Source organism: Oncorhynchus kisutch, linkage group LG12, assembly GCF_002021735.2.
Source record: "Oncorhynchus kisutch isolate 150728-3 linkage group LG12, Okis_V2, whole genome shotgun sequence".
Lineage (NCBI taxonomy): Eukaryota > Metazoa > Chordata > Actinopteri > Salmoniformes > Salmonidae > Oncorhynchus > Oncorhynchus kisutch.
Window position 1 is genome coordinate 24,778,406 of NC_034185.2, and position 15,365 is coordinate 24,793,770.

The 15,365-nt window shown below is 40.9% G+C and overlaps 1 protein-coding gene across 1 annotated transcript in view; it reads left to right on the top strand.

Moving 5' to 3' along the window:
* Window positions 1–151: 151 nt before the first annotated feature.
* Window positions 152–15,365, top strand: part of vta1 (vesicle (multivesicular body) trafficking 1) — a 43,857-nt gene continuing 28,643 nt past the window's right edge. The window contains exons 1-2 of the mRNA XM_020496547.2: window positions 152–360; window positions 12,439–12,533. Of these exons, the coding sequence (XP_020352136.1) occupies window positions 270–360; window positions 12,439–12,533 (186 nt within the window). The 5' untranslated portion in view covers window positions 152–269. The remainder of the gene's footprint in view (window positions 361–12,438; window positions 12,534–15,365) is intronic.

Genomic DNA, 15,365 nt, shown 5'->3' on the forward strand with positions numbered 1-15,365 from the left:
TGTTGGCTACGCACAACCCGTAAGATCACCATGGAACGCATTGCAATAGGCTCACACAGTAATCAATATGTTGTCAATGTCAATATGATGCCGTTTTGCTTTGACAGTCCTCCTTTCCTGCAGATGGCGCTAAACGTATTGAACACGAAAGCGGAAGAATTCTGCGCAAGGAAGAGCATTGTTGTTGAGACCCAGCTAGTTAGCAAGCCACATTTCCATTAATGTTGACTAATCTGCCATAGTTAGCTAGTGTATTTACATTATTAGAGATGGCGCTCCCACCACAGCTAAAAGCCATTCAACACTATCTAAGAACCGCACAGGAACATGAGAAGAGGGATCCTGTCGTGGCTTACTACTGTGAGTTTGTAACGTTACTTGCTAGCCAACTCGGATAGCTTGCCATTATTGTCCGTTTATGTTCAGCTGTCAACTCCATTGACGGACATGAACCGTGAAATCGCTAGTTAGCTAACTGTTCTGTGAATATAACGTATGAGGTCGATAGCTAGCCAGCCATGTCATTAATCTAACTACAGCTAGTTAACGTTAGTTATGGAATCATAACAACAATAACACCAGAGGTACAGTAGCTAACGTTAGCTGCTAACGAATGACAGCTTGCTAGCTACAACCTCGACACACTTTTTTGTTGTTGCTGCCAGTCTTACTAATGTTAGTGGTTACCTAACAAATGTTTACTTCTTAACTTTGCTGACTTCTCAGTCGGCTTTATCAAGAGTAGTCGAGGTTCATAGTATTCATAACTAACTAATTGTTAGCTAGCTAGTGTATTGCAAACAGTACTATAAGAGTACTCTATCTAACTATGTCACATTCTGTGAAAAAGGCTATAGTTAAGTATATGGTAAGTTTTGTGGTATAGCATGACTCATTTGTAAGGCGTTGCCAGCTGCCTATGGTAGGGACACAGTTCATGTGACCAGTGTCTGGCCCCAGAGCCTGGCTTGATGTCTAGCTTGCCAGACAGGAAAATAAAAATAGGTATATTTTCTTAAGTCTAGAAACGTCTACAAATGACTTACTTTACTTGACCCTTTCTTAGCAAGCACATTTTATTCAGTGCCACTACATGGTCTATGACTAGGCTATGTTGTTATCAAGCGCAGCCTAATTGCTTTATGGTGGATTGTGGCTAGCTAACGTTAGCTAGCTAGTTATTTTACACAAAGGACGTTTTCTTTCAAAATGCTGTGACCGACAAGGCACTGTACTGTCTCTGGGTCATCTGGGTGATTTAAGACTTTGTTAGCCTACTGAGCTTAAGCCTTGTTATAGGCTAGCTCTGGGAGCTGACAGGAGTCCTAAACTCTCTAATAAAATCTTGAAAACATTATAGTTTAGTGAACTACTAGGCTGCAGTACATCTGCAGTGTCTAACACATAAGGCTAGCTGACATCCAATGCAATGTTATCACTAGAATCCTTTTGTGAAAGGGTTAATCTTTCCTGCCATTCTCATTAATCGTATTTGGTTATTCTACAATGTGCTTTGGAGACTTCTGTAATATAAGGCTTAAGAGTTGTTAGATGGAATGTTTCAAAACAAGTGTTTGAAAAACATTTTTATTTGTGTACTGTAATATTGAGAAAGTGTTTTAATAAAGATTATAAACTGGGTGGTTCGAGCCCTGAATGCTGACAGCTGTGGTATATAAGCCCATATACCATGGATATGACAAAACAATCATTTTTTTATTCCTCTAATTACATTGGTAACCAGTTTATAATAGCAATAAGGCATCTCAGGAGTTTGTGGTATATGGCCAATATACCACGGCTAAAGGCCGGACAAGTAGGCGTGCAAAGGATTATGGTCATTGTAGTTAATTACCATGTTTTCACTAAACTGTCGAATATTGGCTTGTTGGAAACAACTCCCTACTACATCACACAGTTCGGGTTTGATCTGATTTATCTCTAGAAAAACTTTTCAATGTGCATTGAGCAACAGAAACAAATGAAATGGAATTCAAATAATTGAAACAACCGGTCAAATAGTTGTTTTAAAAACCGTAAAATAACAAATGTTGGTTAATTGCTGAGCACTACTAAGCTACAACATATGCGAATATGAACTCAATGGGAGTTTGTGTTTTGAGATAATTACGTTTTTTTTAAATTGTTTTATTTTTTACACGATATTTAAAGGAATTATAAAATAGTTTGACCTGTTTGTAAGCTTTTAAATTGTATAATTCTCAATCGTTTATCTTTTCCAGTGACGAAGACCTGGATCATCTTTGAGCACCTTTTATCCCTTGAATGTTTTGGCATTGAGGTCCAAAAAGTCATCTTCTGAGCACTTCTACGATGGGCAAATATGTATAGAAGGTTTCATTCAAATCAAAACAGCTGTTGTCAAAAGTGATTGAATTTAAATATAATTACCATGGCTCATTAAAAAGATACTGATGACTGACAATGGCTGCTTTTGGCTGAAAGGGATGTATGGGATGTGCAGAACATGCTGTGAGGTGGATTAGCCAAATATGCTGAGGAACATGTTTTTCCAGTTTTGGCATCACTGCGCAGTTTCACTGCCCGACTGGTTCTTTTATTTTAATTGCAGTGGCGGGTGTGTTGGTAGAATTGAAAGGACATGAGTAGAGAAATTAGTGTCCTTTGGATGAAGGACACTAATCTGTTCTGTTTTTGTGAGCCTTATTGGAATAAGCCCTATTGATAGTTTTCTTGTGTGTATAATTATGGCTGGGGATTGTCAGTTGATGGGCTTAGACAGAAAGTCGGGTAGCTTTGGTGTTTCTTGAGTTCTCCAATTGTGGCTGATTTTATTTAGGCTGGTTTGGGGTTTGGACTGAAGCAGAGATGGTTGAAGGTTTTCAGCACGAGTTCCTTGTTTCACGGCCCATGAGCATCAGAGTGGACCAGTAATTCAACATGCCACTGGAGGTCAGCATTGACATATCTCTGAATGACTCAACCCCATTGTCTTTGGAAGAAGGTTGTAGAGCTGACGGCCATAGGGACTGACTTTTCTCTCAAACTGATTTTGCCTTTGTTTTGAAATGTTATGGTTAAGAGAACCTTCATTGCTCTAAATCTAATTGTCAAGAATCAAGACGATGTAGTACCTCTACTTGATTGCAGAGTATCCTATATCCCAGGCTATTCTAGCTTCAAAGGTCCAATGTAAATCAGACTCACAAGAGGAAAATGGCTGCCATTATTTGAATCAGACTGAATAGGATCAAATGGACTAGTCTACCTAATGTAATAAGGATTTTCTCACAGTTATTAGTCTGACATTTTGATGGTCTGGATGAAACCATCTGAATAGCAAATGAACTTCCTCTTTTGTCAAGCATTCAGCACATGACAATGGTTAGAGGACTCAAGACCTATAGGTTAGTGTATTGATTTAGTGGATTAGTGGTGGCAGGCTTTACAAAAGAGTGGTACAACAATCATTCTTTTTTTAAATCGGCGAGCCGTTATATTACATTGACCAAAATACGCCAAGCCTATTTGTGCAATGTTCATCATCTAGGCTACAGCTTACTTGATCCATTCCATACAACTAGGGAAATTCATGGTTTTAACAAAAGCACTGATTTGTTTCCCTATAATTACCCACCATTATTGAACCCAAGCACCCCCAGGCCAAACAATGACTACAAACGAACTTCCACTTAATGGATTGCATTTTCCCTAATATGAATGTCCAAGCTAGCAGCAGGATACCACAGTGATTTAATATCCCGCCTCAACAGCACATAGTAACCCTAACCAACACAGAGGCTTTCATTTCAAATAGAACATTGTGTTCTCCTGCTGCTTTATATTGTATAAAACATGGCCAACTTGAAGCACAGAAGCAAAAATTGCTGAACCTCCGGTTCATCTGCAGCACCATGGGCCTGTGTTCTGCCTCCTAGTGTAGGCCCCTGCGCCCTGGCATTGTGCTATAGTATTAACCTATGGAAAAGGCTCTCTTTGAGTTGTTTTCTCTCCCGCTTCCGGGACTTGGATCTAGTCTTCCGATTGAACTGCAGCTATAGTACATAATAACATCCTTGTAGTGAGGAGAGCTGAGTGCGCGGGCTAGCATCCCAGCATACCCAATTCTGTTCTCATTGCAAATGTCAATGAAGACTTGGTCACGCCCAAACTGAGGACTCAGCTCACACTCTTTTTATGACTAATGTCAAGCTTGCGTTGGGGATGCATGCCAGGACAGGCATGTATTCCTCCCATTTATTTCCATTTGGCAAGGATTTTAGTCAAATTCTACCATATCTGAAACCCGAAAGATTGACTGAAAGTTATAGGCCGATTTGTTACTTCAACATACATTAATAAGGATGTCATGGATTAGGCCTACTTAGTGGAGGTTCAACTACCACACTGTCTATTTCTGTGGAAGAACATCTGCAGGGGGAAAAGTTGACTCACTTTTGAGATGGGAAATATTCTTAACATTCAGTGTATTAAATGAACGACACTAATCCCTGTGTATCAAGCTACATTGGACAGAGTCAACCATCCCCTTTAGCTATATTCCACATTTCTGAAATTAAAGTAAATACAATTTTATTGTGCTTCGTAAACAACAGGTATAGACTAACAGTGAAATGCTTACTTACTGGTCCTTCCCAACAATACAGAGAGAAATAATAGAAACGTTTTTAAGAATTAGTAACGTTAACTTTGCTAAATACACAGGGTACTGAGTAGATGTGCAGGGGTAATTGAGGTAGATGTGTACATATAACTAGGAATAAAGTGACTGATATTAAACCGTAGCAGCAGCGTATGTGATGAGTCAAAGTTAGTGCAAAAAGGGTCAATGCAGATTGTCCAGGTAGCTATTTGGCTACCTATTTAACTTTCTATCGGGAATGGCTTGGGGGTAGAAGCCGTTCAGGGTTCTGTTGGCTCTAGACATGGTGCATCGGCACCGCCGCCGTTCGGTAGCAGAGAGAACAGTCCACGACTTGGGTGGCTTGAGTCCTCAAATTCTTGGGACCTTCCTCTGACACCGCCTGTTATAGAGGTCCTGGATGGCAGGGGGCTCGGCCCCAGTGATGTACTGGGCTGCACGCACTACCATCTGTGGAGCCTTGCAGAGGAATGAATGCTGCTGACTGTCTCTTTTTGTGTCATTGGACACTGTAGTTTGTCATTCTCCTACATCTCTGTCTAGGGGAGAGAATACTGTAACCCCCCCCCTGGCCATCCATGAAGTTCCCTTACTCACCAACCCCCTTCCACACTCACACAGAAAGTTCTGCCCATGGCAAAATAATTTCCCCCTCTGAAGTACAGTGGATTATGGATTTTATTTTCATGGCCTTGCGTCTGTCGTGAATGGTCTCAGTGTTGCATTGTTTCAGAAGAGGAGAATTGGATGTTAAGCTGTATGGGCGTAATGGCTTGACAAAGGATGACATTGTGAGTGCCCGCTGTGATGTGCAGTGATCATCATATCTGAGCAAAATGATCCCTATTGCTTTCGTTATGGCTAACTGTTTAGGAAATAAAAAACAGGTGGCCTTTGGCATAGTTTTAATTGACTTTTACCACTTTTTCTCCCCAATTTCGTGGTATCCAATTAGTAGTTACAGTCTTGTCCCACCGCTGCAACTCCTGTACGGACTCGGGAGGGGCGAAGATCGAGAGCCATGCTTCATCTGAAACACGACCCTGCCAAGCCACACTGCTTCCTGACACACTGCTCGCTTAACCCGGAAGCCAGCCTCACCAATGTGTTGGAGGAAATGCCGTACAACTGGCGACCGAAGTCAGTATGCAGGCGCCCGGCCCACCACAAGGAGTCCCTAGAGCATAATGGAACAACGACATCCCAGCCAGACAAACCCTCCCCTAACCTGGTCGACGCTAGGCCAATTGTGCACCGCCTCATGTGTCTCCAGGTCATGGCCGGCTGCGTCATTGTGCGGGATCGAACCCGGGTCTGTAGTGACGCCTCAAGTACTGCGATGCAGTGCCTTACACAGCTGCACCTTGGCTCAAACTTTTGAAAAGTGTTTTCTAAAATGTTCTATTCTTCTGATTTCTGACATGTTTTGATATATGACACATGGTGAAGGCATTTTAAAAGCCATGTAATTCTCTTCTCAAAAGCTAATGGTGAGCATAATGAATATTGTGCCTCTATCTAAGCTGAACCTACTAGAATCAAATCTAAACTGCTTCAGCCAACCAAAAGTAGTGACTGTATTCTGTTTTTCTTCTGTCTTGTAAATTGGTCACCTTAACGCGTCTTTCCTGTGTTTTATGTTCAGTTGCAATTTGAATTGAGCCAGTGTTATTGTAGGAGAGAGAACCATGTAACAGGCCCACTATTGGTTTCAAGCCCCAGGCTTTTTCTTGTTAATTTTTAATGCAACAGCATTCAACCTGCCATACACTATGATGGCATCCCAGGTGTTGAAAACACAAAACAAAATTTGAATTTTGTTCACTATATGAGGCCTTACAACAATATCTGTGCCTTGAATGCAGAATTTAGCCTAGCTAGATATCTTAAGGCCATGTTGTTACAACTATAACTGACTCACTGACACATGCCTATCACACATGGATCTGGACAAGAAATGTTACCAAATTCCATCGGTAAACATTGAAATTTACAATTAAACATTAACATTTGCCCACTTATAGGCTTCATACTTAGAGCAGCCCTGTATCAAAGACACAGAACCCTTCATTAAAATGAACAATCAGTGTTTTTGCCATACTTATAGAACTCCCAGCTGGGTATATTTGCTTTTTAATTTTCTGCTGGGAAGTATTAATTGCTAGTCCACCCTGTTTTACAATGTAATGACTGTGAAATTAGAGTTAGATGAGGGAGTTAAAACTCAACCTTTGTCATAACATGCACTGTATGATACCCTATCCCACCTTGGAAATGTGACATTTGCTGATTTAGTATACTAAAATTACTAAAATGCCCTATTGATGTGCTGCTGACTTGGAAGCTGATGTTGGGTTGCCTACTTTCTCAGCGCACAGGCAGGCCTATGGAACCTGTTGCTTTCAAGGCAAAGAGGGCTGGCCAGGCAGTTGTCAACTTATAGGTCAGAATGACAACTGCATCACTGGTCTCTCTGAAGATCTCAATAAAATACAGTACTTTGCATTGTCCTCTTGATAACAATTAGGCCAAATTTGCTGAAATGTTGTGCTTGCTCATGGTTTGGTGTAGCCTATTCTATGAAGACCGCTTGCTGTCGAAATGTTGGTGAATAAATTATTGCATCGGCGCTACTAGGGATGGACACAGGCCGGGCGCAGTGCACGCTAACCAAGGTTGCCAGGTGCACGGTGTTTCCTCCGACACATTGGTGCGGCTGGCTTCCGGGTTGGATGCGCGCTGTGTTAAGAAGCAGTGCGGCTTGGTTGGGTTGTGTATCGGAGGATGCATGACTTTCAACCTTTGTCTCTCCCGAGCCCGTACGGGAGTTGTAGCGATGAGACAAGATACTAGCTACTAACAATTGGATACCACGATATTGGGGAGAAAAAGGGGGTAAAAATTCAACAACATAAAATAATAATTATAATCAAATACTGTAAACCTATTTGGTGGAATGTGCTTTGTGGCTGCCTGAACGGGCCATTGAATTTTTTTTGAAGACAACGTTGATTTGCGTTGACTCTAGTGTTCCATTTGTGCATGTGCATTTGCGGGGCACAACAAAACATTAACCAAGCCATGCATCACACAGTTCCATGTCTCATTATCTCAATTGCGTTCTGACCGCTCCATACATACACATGCTGACTGCGCACACAAGCTCCCGTTAGGCCTACATAAATAAATGCCTATAAAAATTTATCTGACTGATGGGATACACAAGCTACATTCCTTGCCAAATAACAATTTTATCACACATAAAAAATGGACTGGTTGACTGAAGTAGGAAAACGTGTTCTAACAACGAGCTGCAGTTGGAATAATATTCCCATGTATTTTCCGTTTAGGCTTCATTGCGAACGGCCATTTTAGAATTGGTTAGCCTAGGCTATAACCCCCTAAACATAGACAGGTTCCATACTGAAAATACGCACAAAAAAATAGTTTGATAAAGACAGAGCATGTTTTCACCAGACAGAGCATGTTTTCACCAGAATCATTAAGCGTAGGGTTACTCACCAAACAGATGTAGCCATGCAGTGTTCAATGAGGAGTTGTTCATCCATTCAGAAAATGCAAAACAACTGGCAGAATAAACTAATATCTGCATAGCGAAAAGACATATTTTGTAACCCTGAAAAAGTATTTTAACTCGCTAAATTGAGCCCCGTTTAAAATAATGTTAAAAAACTGTTCTAGACGCCCCTCACTTTGCAGTGGCAACTTTTTTTACATTTCTTTTTTTTTTAACTATAAAATAGGTGTCTTGATTGTGATAAGGGCTTGGGAAATAAGAGCGTCTTGTCTGCTAAATGAACAATATAAGGCTATGCCTTTGCATAGCCATAGGCTTCTACGAGCAATCGCCACTGCTGAGGTGACTGCCTTTTTGAAGATTGTGTTTCACGATATTGTTGATGTTACGGTTTCATTAAATTAAATGGCACATGCTTTTTTATTGAATTTATATATATATATATATATATGGGTCAATTTAGCAATTAGGATTTATTATCTCTAATGGTTATGACAAATGAGGCATTGTCGCAACACTTGGCATAGGCCTATAGATAAATGCACACATTTCTTTACAGTGTGGGCCTTTATGTTCAAAAAAATATTTGAGTACTCTGGAGGAAAAAAAAAATGCGAGTACTCGAACAGTCAGAAAATGTCATGCCCATCCCTACTAGTGTACAGCTTTATCCTGTTCTTTTAAAGCACTCTTTGAAGAATGGCAAACAATTATGTCATGTTTTTTGGCTAGACAGGCTCTAGGCTACAAGCTGATCTAGTGGCTCATCTTTTAATTCCCTAAGGGACAGCAGCATCCTTCATGCTGTTAGCATTAAAATCACCAACGTGTGGAAGGTATGATCTTAATTTTAGAGGTGGACACCTACTTGGGTGCTGGTCCGGAAAAAATTTCACCTGCCTGTCTTACTTTGTGTAGCTAATGACTTTGAACTCACTGGATCGATGATTGTTGTTCTGTCCCGGTTGGAGTCAGCTCATTATTAAGGCTCTGACTGCAGTCCTTCAGATGCTCACACTTCAGGCTGTGGACTACACGTTCAAAGCATCAGTGTTCTGCTTTTTTGTTCTGCCTCTTCATGGCATTGCTCTTATTCTGAGTGGCTTCTTCTTGTGTTATGTCTATAACCTAGTCAGTCCAGAGGTCGGCAACAGGCGGCCCACGGGCCACAACACGCCCAAGTGATTATAAAAATTTTCCCCCCAAAAGTTTTTTGTCAAAATAAAAAATATAGATCTGGGGGGGATAAAATGATTATTTTCCAATCCAATCTCATTAGGGCTTACTTGTGGTCAATTTGAACTATAAAAAATGTAGAATTACGTTTCGGCCCCCCAACATCCACTCCACTTCACCCATGGCTGAATCTAGTTGCCTAGTCATATACAGTGGGGCAAAAAAACAAAAAACAAAAAAAAGTTTTAAAGTATTTAGTCAGTGCAAGTTCTCCCACTTAAAAAGATGAGGCCTGTAATTATCATCATAGGTACACTTCAACTATGACAGACAAAATGAGAAAAAAAATTCCATAAAATCACATTGTAGGATTTTTAATGAATTTATTTGCAAATTATGGTGGAAAATAAGTATTTGGTCAATAACAAAAGTTTATCTCAATACTTTGTTATATACCCTTTGTTGGCAATGACAGAGGTCAAACGTTTTCTGTAAGTCTTCACAAGGTTTTCACACACTGTTGCTGGTATTTTGGCCCATTCCTCCATGCAGATCTCCTCTAGAGCAGTGATGTTTTGGGGCTGTTGCTGGGCAACACGGACTTTCAACTCCCTCCAAAGATTTTCGATGGGGTTGAGATCTGGAGACTGGCTAGGCCACTCCAGGACCTTGAAATGCTTCTTACGAAGCCACTCCTTCGTTGCCCGGGCGGTGTGTTTGGGATCATTGTCATGCTGAAAGACCCAGCCACTTTTCATCTTCAATGCCCTTGCTGAAGGAAGGAGGTTTTCACTCAAAATCTCACGATACATGGCCCCATTCATTCCTTCCTTTACACTTATGTGTCGTCCTGGTCCCTTTGCAGAAAAACAGCTCCAAAGCATGATGTTTCCACCCCCATGCTTCACAGTAGGTATGGCGTTCTTGATGCAACTCAGCATTCTTTGTCCTCCAAACACGACGAGTTGAGTTTTTACCAAAACGTTATATTTTGGTTTCATCTGACCATATGACATTCTCCCAATCTTCTTCTGGATCATCCAAATTCTCTAGCAAACATCAGACGGGCCTGGACATGTACTGGCTTAAGCAGGGGGACACGTCTGGCACTGCAGGATTTGAGTCCCTGGCGGCGTAGTGTGTTACTGATGGTAGGCTTTGTTACTTTGGTCCCAGCTCTCTGCAGGTCATTCACTAGGTCCCCCCGTGTGGTTCTGGGATTTTTGCTCACCGTTCTTGTGATTATTTTGACCCCACGGGGTGAGATCTTGCGTGGAGCCCCAGATCGAGGGAGATTATCAGTGGTCTTGTATGTCTTCCATTTCCTAATAATTGCTCCCACAGTTGATTTCTTTAAACCAAGCTGCTTACCTATTGCAGATTCAGTCTTCCCAGCCTGGTGCAGGTCTACAATTTTGTTTCTGGTGTCCTTTGACAGCTCTTTGGTCTTGGCCATAGTGGAGTTTGGAGTGTGACTGTTTGAAGTTGTGGACAGGTGTCTTTTATACTGATAAAAAGTTCAAACAGGTGCCTTTAATACAGGTAATGAGTGGAGGACAGAGGAGCCTCTTAAAGAAGAAGTTACAGGTCTGTGAGAGCCAGAAATCTTTCTTGTTTGTAGGTGACCAAATACTTATTTTCCACCATAATTTGCAAATAAATTCATAAAAAATCCTACAATGTGATTTTCTGGATTTTGTTTCTCATTTTGTCTGTCATAGTTGAAGTGTACCTATGATGAAAATTACAGGCCTCTCTCATCGTTTTAAGTGGGAGAACTTGCACAATTGGTGGCTGACTAAATACTTTTTGCCCCACTGTATAATTTCACACATCTTCATTCATCTATCACTTCAATAGAATGTCTGTCAATTAGGTATGGCTCTTTAGAGTTCTTTGTTGGTTGGAAACTGCAGCACTCGAAACAGCTGTAAACCCAGAGTTGTTGGATTTGGCAATGGCCTCTCAAACATTGAGTGTGTGTCAAAGTTGCACACAGGGAAGACTTTAAGGCTCATGGGATAGTCCTTCACCAGATGTCTGGGTGTGCGCATGTTTTCAATCTCTGAAAACGGAGAGAAGAGCGCTAATGGTCCTGAGCCTGGATGCATAAAATCAAAGGACGCAAGGATCTGTCAACATGGAGGAGAGGGTGGATGGACAGCGTGTGTTGAAAACATGAGCCAAGATTGCCTCTTGGCTCTATGTGCTGAGTGAAACAATGCTAAGGATATAATAACAATAATGCTAATATGTACACAGCCTCGTTCACGGACTTGCGCTGTTGGGATGTTGAATCATTTCACTCAAAGTGAGCATCATAACTCAGAGAAGAACGTGAAAACAATCTTTCAACCTTTCGGTTACTAGTCCAACGCTCTAACCGCTAGGCTACCTGCCGTCCCAACATGCTGGACAAATGGACACTTTGGGTGATTTAGGGTAGCCTACTTTATTTCGAAAGACCTCACCCTGAACCCCAAAAATGTTTGACCATGTAACAGAACTATGTGCCCAGTCCACATTTGATATTTACCATAAGAATTGCTGTTCGGGGATAATAAAGAGAGACTACTCTAACGTTTTGTTTGAACACAGTGTACAAAACATTCACCTGACACACTGACCAGGTGAATCCAGGTAAAGCAGGTTAAGCCATGAGACTATTGAGACATGGATTGTGTATGTGTTCCATTTCAGAGGGTGAATGGGCAAGCCAAAATATTTAAGTGCCTTTTAAACGGGGTATGGTAGTAGGTGGCAGGTGCACAGGTTTGTGTGTGTGTCAAGAACTGCAACGCTGCTGAGTTTTTCATGCTCAACAGTTTCCTGTGTGTATCAAGAATTGTCCAACACTCAAAGGACATACATCCAACTTGACACAACTGTGGGAAGCATTGGAGTAAATATAGACCAGCATCCCTGTGGAACGCTTTCGACACATTGTAATCCATACCCCAATGAATTTGAGGCAGTTCTGAGGGTACTCAGTGTATTTCTGGGAAACATTAAGTGTAATCATCACCCCTGACACATTGCTCTGAGATAAAATAGTGATACCCTTTTCCTTCTCTTTCAGGTCGGCTTTATGCCATGCAGACGGGAATGAAACTGGACAGCAAAACCCCAGAATGTCGGAAGTTTCTTGTGCAGCTGATGGATCAGTTAGAAACGGTGAGATACTTAGTCAGCTACACTAAAGGTTGGATACAGTCTTTGGAACGTTTAAACAAGTTTGCACACAATGACACATTTATCTACTATTTCCCAATTGTCTTCACATCATGATTTGTTGATTTTTGGGTAAGATATCATAATGTAGTTATCATAATGTACTACTTCATATTCCTTGTTAATTCTATTTCCTCTATTCTGTAACAATATCCACTAAATTAAGCTTATCACGTCGTGAATGTCTGAGGGCAATTTAGTAATGAATATCTTCAAAGCCATTGGCCGCTAAGTGTACTTTAGGAGTCTTGACATTTTACTATTTTCAAAGCTAGTCAGGAACAGGCCTTTCAGTGGATTCAGTTTCCCTTCAGAAGTGGATTTTGGCACTGCCTCTCAAAAAGGACATTAACAACAAAGCGTCAGCCTCCCTTGATTGAGTTCTGCGAACATGATTGAAATATCTGCACCTCGTCATTTTCAATTATAAGAGTGAAATACTCTTTGATTCTAAACATCTGTAATGTAATTGCCGTATGATCTAAATATAGGAGGATTTTTTTTGATTTACATTGTCAAATTTCTCAAAAGGTGAATGCCAAATGTAATTTCTGCTTGTTTTGAGGGTCTAGCAGTTATTCTTTAGCTTGTCCATCAGATATTCATATCTCTAATCGATATTAATGTAGCCACAAGATTCGATTAGGTCTACTTTTAAAGTTATCCAAGGAGAAATTGGAGTCTTTGAGATAGTTGGATCACACATTCAGTCAAAGCTTCGATTAGACTGCAATCTGAACCACCATTAGTTATGGAATGCATGCCTTTTGAATAATGGATTCCATCAGAAATGCACTTGAGTGGAATTGCGAGACATGCAATTAAAAAAACATCTGATTTGAGTTTTAAGCTCTGTGTTTAATGTAAGACCTGATCGGTATATACAGTGCGTTAGGAAAGTATTCAGACCCCTTGACTTTTTCTACATCTTGTTACGTTACAGCCTTATTCTAAAGTGGATTAAATCATTTTTTTCCCCCATCATAAATCTACACACAATACCCCATAATGACAAAGCAAAAACTATATATATTTTTTCAAATGTGTTAAACTAAAATATCACATTTACATTCAGACCCTTGACTCAGTACTTTGTTGAAACACCTTTGGCAGCGATTACAGCCTCAAGTCTTCTTGGGTATGACGCTACAAGTTTGGCACTCCTGTATTTGGGGAGTTTCTCTCATTCTTCTCTCATTCTTCTCTGCTCTCAAGCTGTGTCAGGTTGGATGGGGAGCGATGCTGCACAGCTATTTTCAGGTCCCTCCAGAGATGTTAGATCGGGCTCTGGGAGGGCCTCTCAAGAACATTCAGAGACTTGTCCAGAAGACACTCCTGCATTTTCTTAGCTGTGTGCTTAGGGTCGTTGTCCTGTTGGAAGGTGAACCTTTACCCCAATCTGAGTTCCTGAGCGCTCTGGAGCAGGTTTTCATCAAGGATATTTCTACTTTGTTCCATTCATCTTGTCATCATCTTGGCTAGTCTCCCAGTCCCTGCAGCTGAAAAACATCCCCACAGCATAATGCTGCCACCACAATGCTTCACTGTAGGGATGGTGCCAGGTTTCCTCCAGACCTGACGCTTGGCATTCATCAGATCAGAGAATCTTGTTTCTCATGGTATGAGAGTCCTTCAGGTGCCTTTTGGCAAACTCCATGTGGCTGTCATGTGCCTTTTACTGAGAAGTGGCTTCCGTCTGGCCACTCTACCGTAAAGACATGGTTGTCCTTCTGGAAGGTTCTCCCATCTCCACAGAGGAATTTTTAAGCTATTTTTAACCTATTTTAAGGTTTTAATGCAACATGGGTGTTCTCTCTCACACTGTAGCCAACTCTTGATACGTCACATTTGCACATCCTTCGGTAAGAAATGTTTGTTAGATGTCATAGAAAGGAAGCAACTTTAATAACCAATACATTCTTATGTGAAAGAGAACGATTATATCCTATTATGATTTCTTTTACATTTCTTATCTATCCTATCTGTTAATGGTTTCCTTTGAGAAAATATAAGAGCACTGTATTCTCATCAAGAGTTCAAAAGACTGGGTTTATGGTCTTCCTCTGAAAGAGGAGCAGGAAACAACCTCTGGATGCTGTTTACTCAGGAATTTTTATAGAGCTAGTGTCTCAGCCAGCGAAGAGCCCATACCTGGTGGCTGCATCCAGTTTAAAGGGCTTTAAAAAGGTGGTGAAGAAATTTCTATGAAATACATATTTGACCTACTGTCACAGATTATGTCAATGTGGACTCGGGACAGATTGTTCAACTTCTTTTGTTTTATGTCTTGCATATTTCTGGAAGTTAATGTGAAACTATTGTTTTATTTTTCCTCCCTAATCATGGGAACATGAATGAGACTTTCATTCCATTCCAGAAGAGGAAGCACAGTATGAAATTGAAGATGGTGCTGAAGAACATGGCTGACGTTTTACATTCTCCCAACCAATTGTGCAATTGTTTTTTTTTTAAATGATTGTGTACATAATGTTGCTGCTACCATCTCGTATGACCGAAAATAACTTCTGGACATCAGAAAAGCGATTACTCATTGTGGACTGAAAGACACTTTTTCCTTTAATGAGTCCGACGAGAAGGATATCCTGCTTTCACTGGAACAGGCACAGATCCACGCCTTTTGCGTGAAAAGACGCCGGAAAAGGGGAAGCAGATCGGGGATCCTTCTGAGAATCTGTAGGCGAGCGAGTAAACTCCCATTGCCAGCCGTTCTTCTTGCTAACGTACAATCATTGGAAAATACATTTTGATGACCTA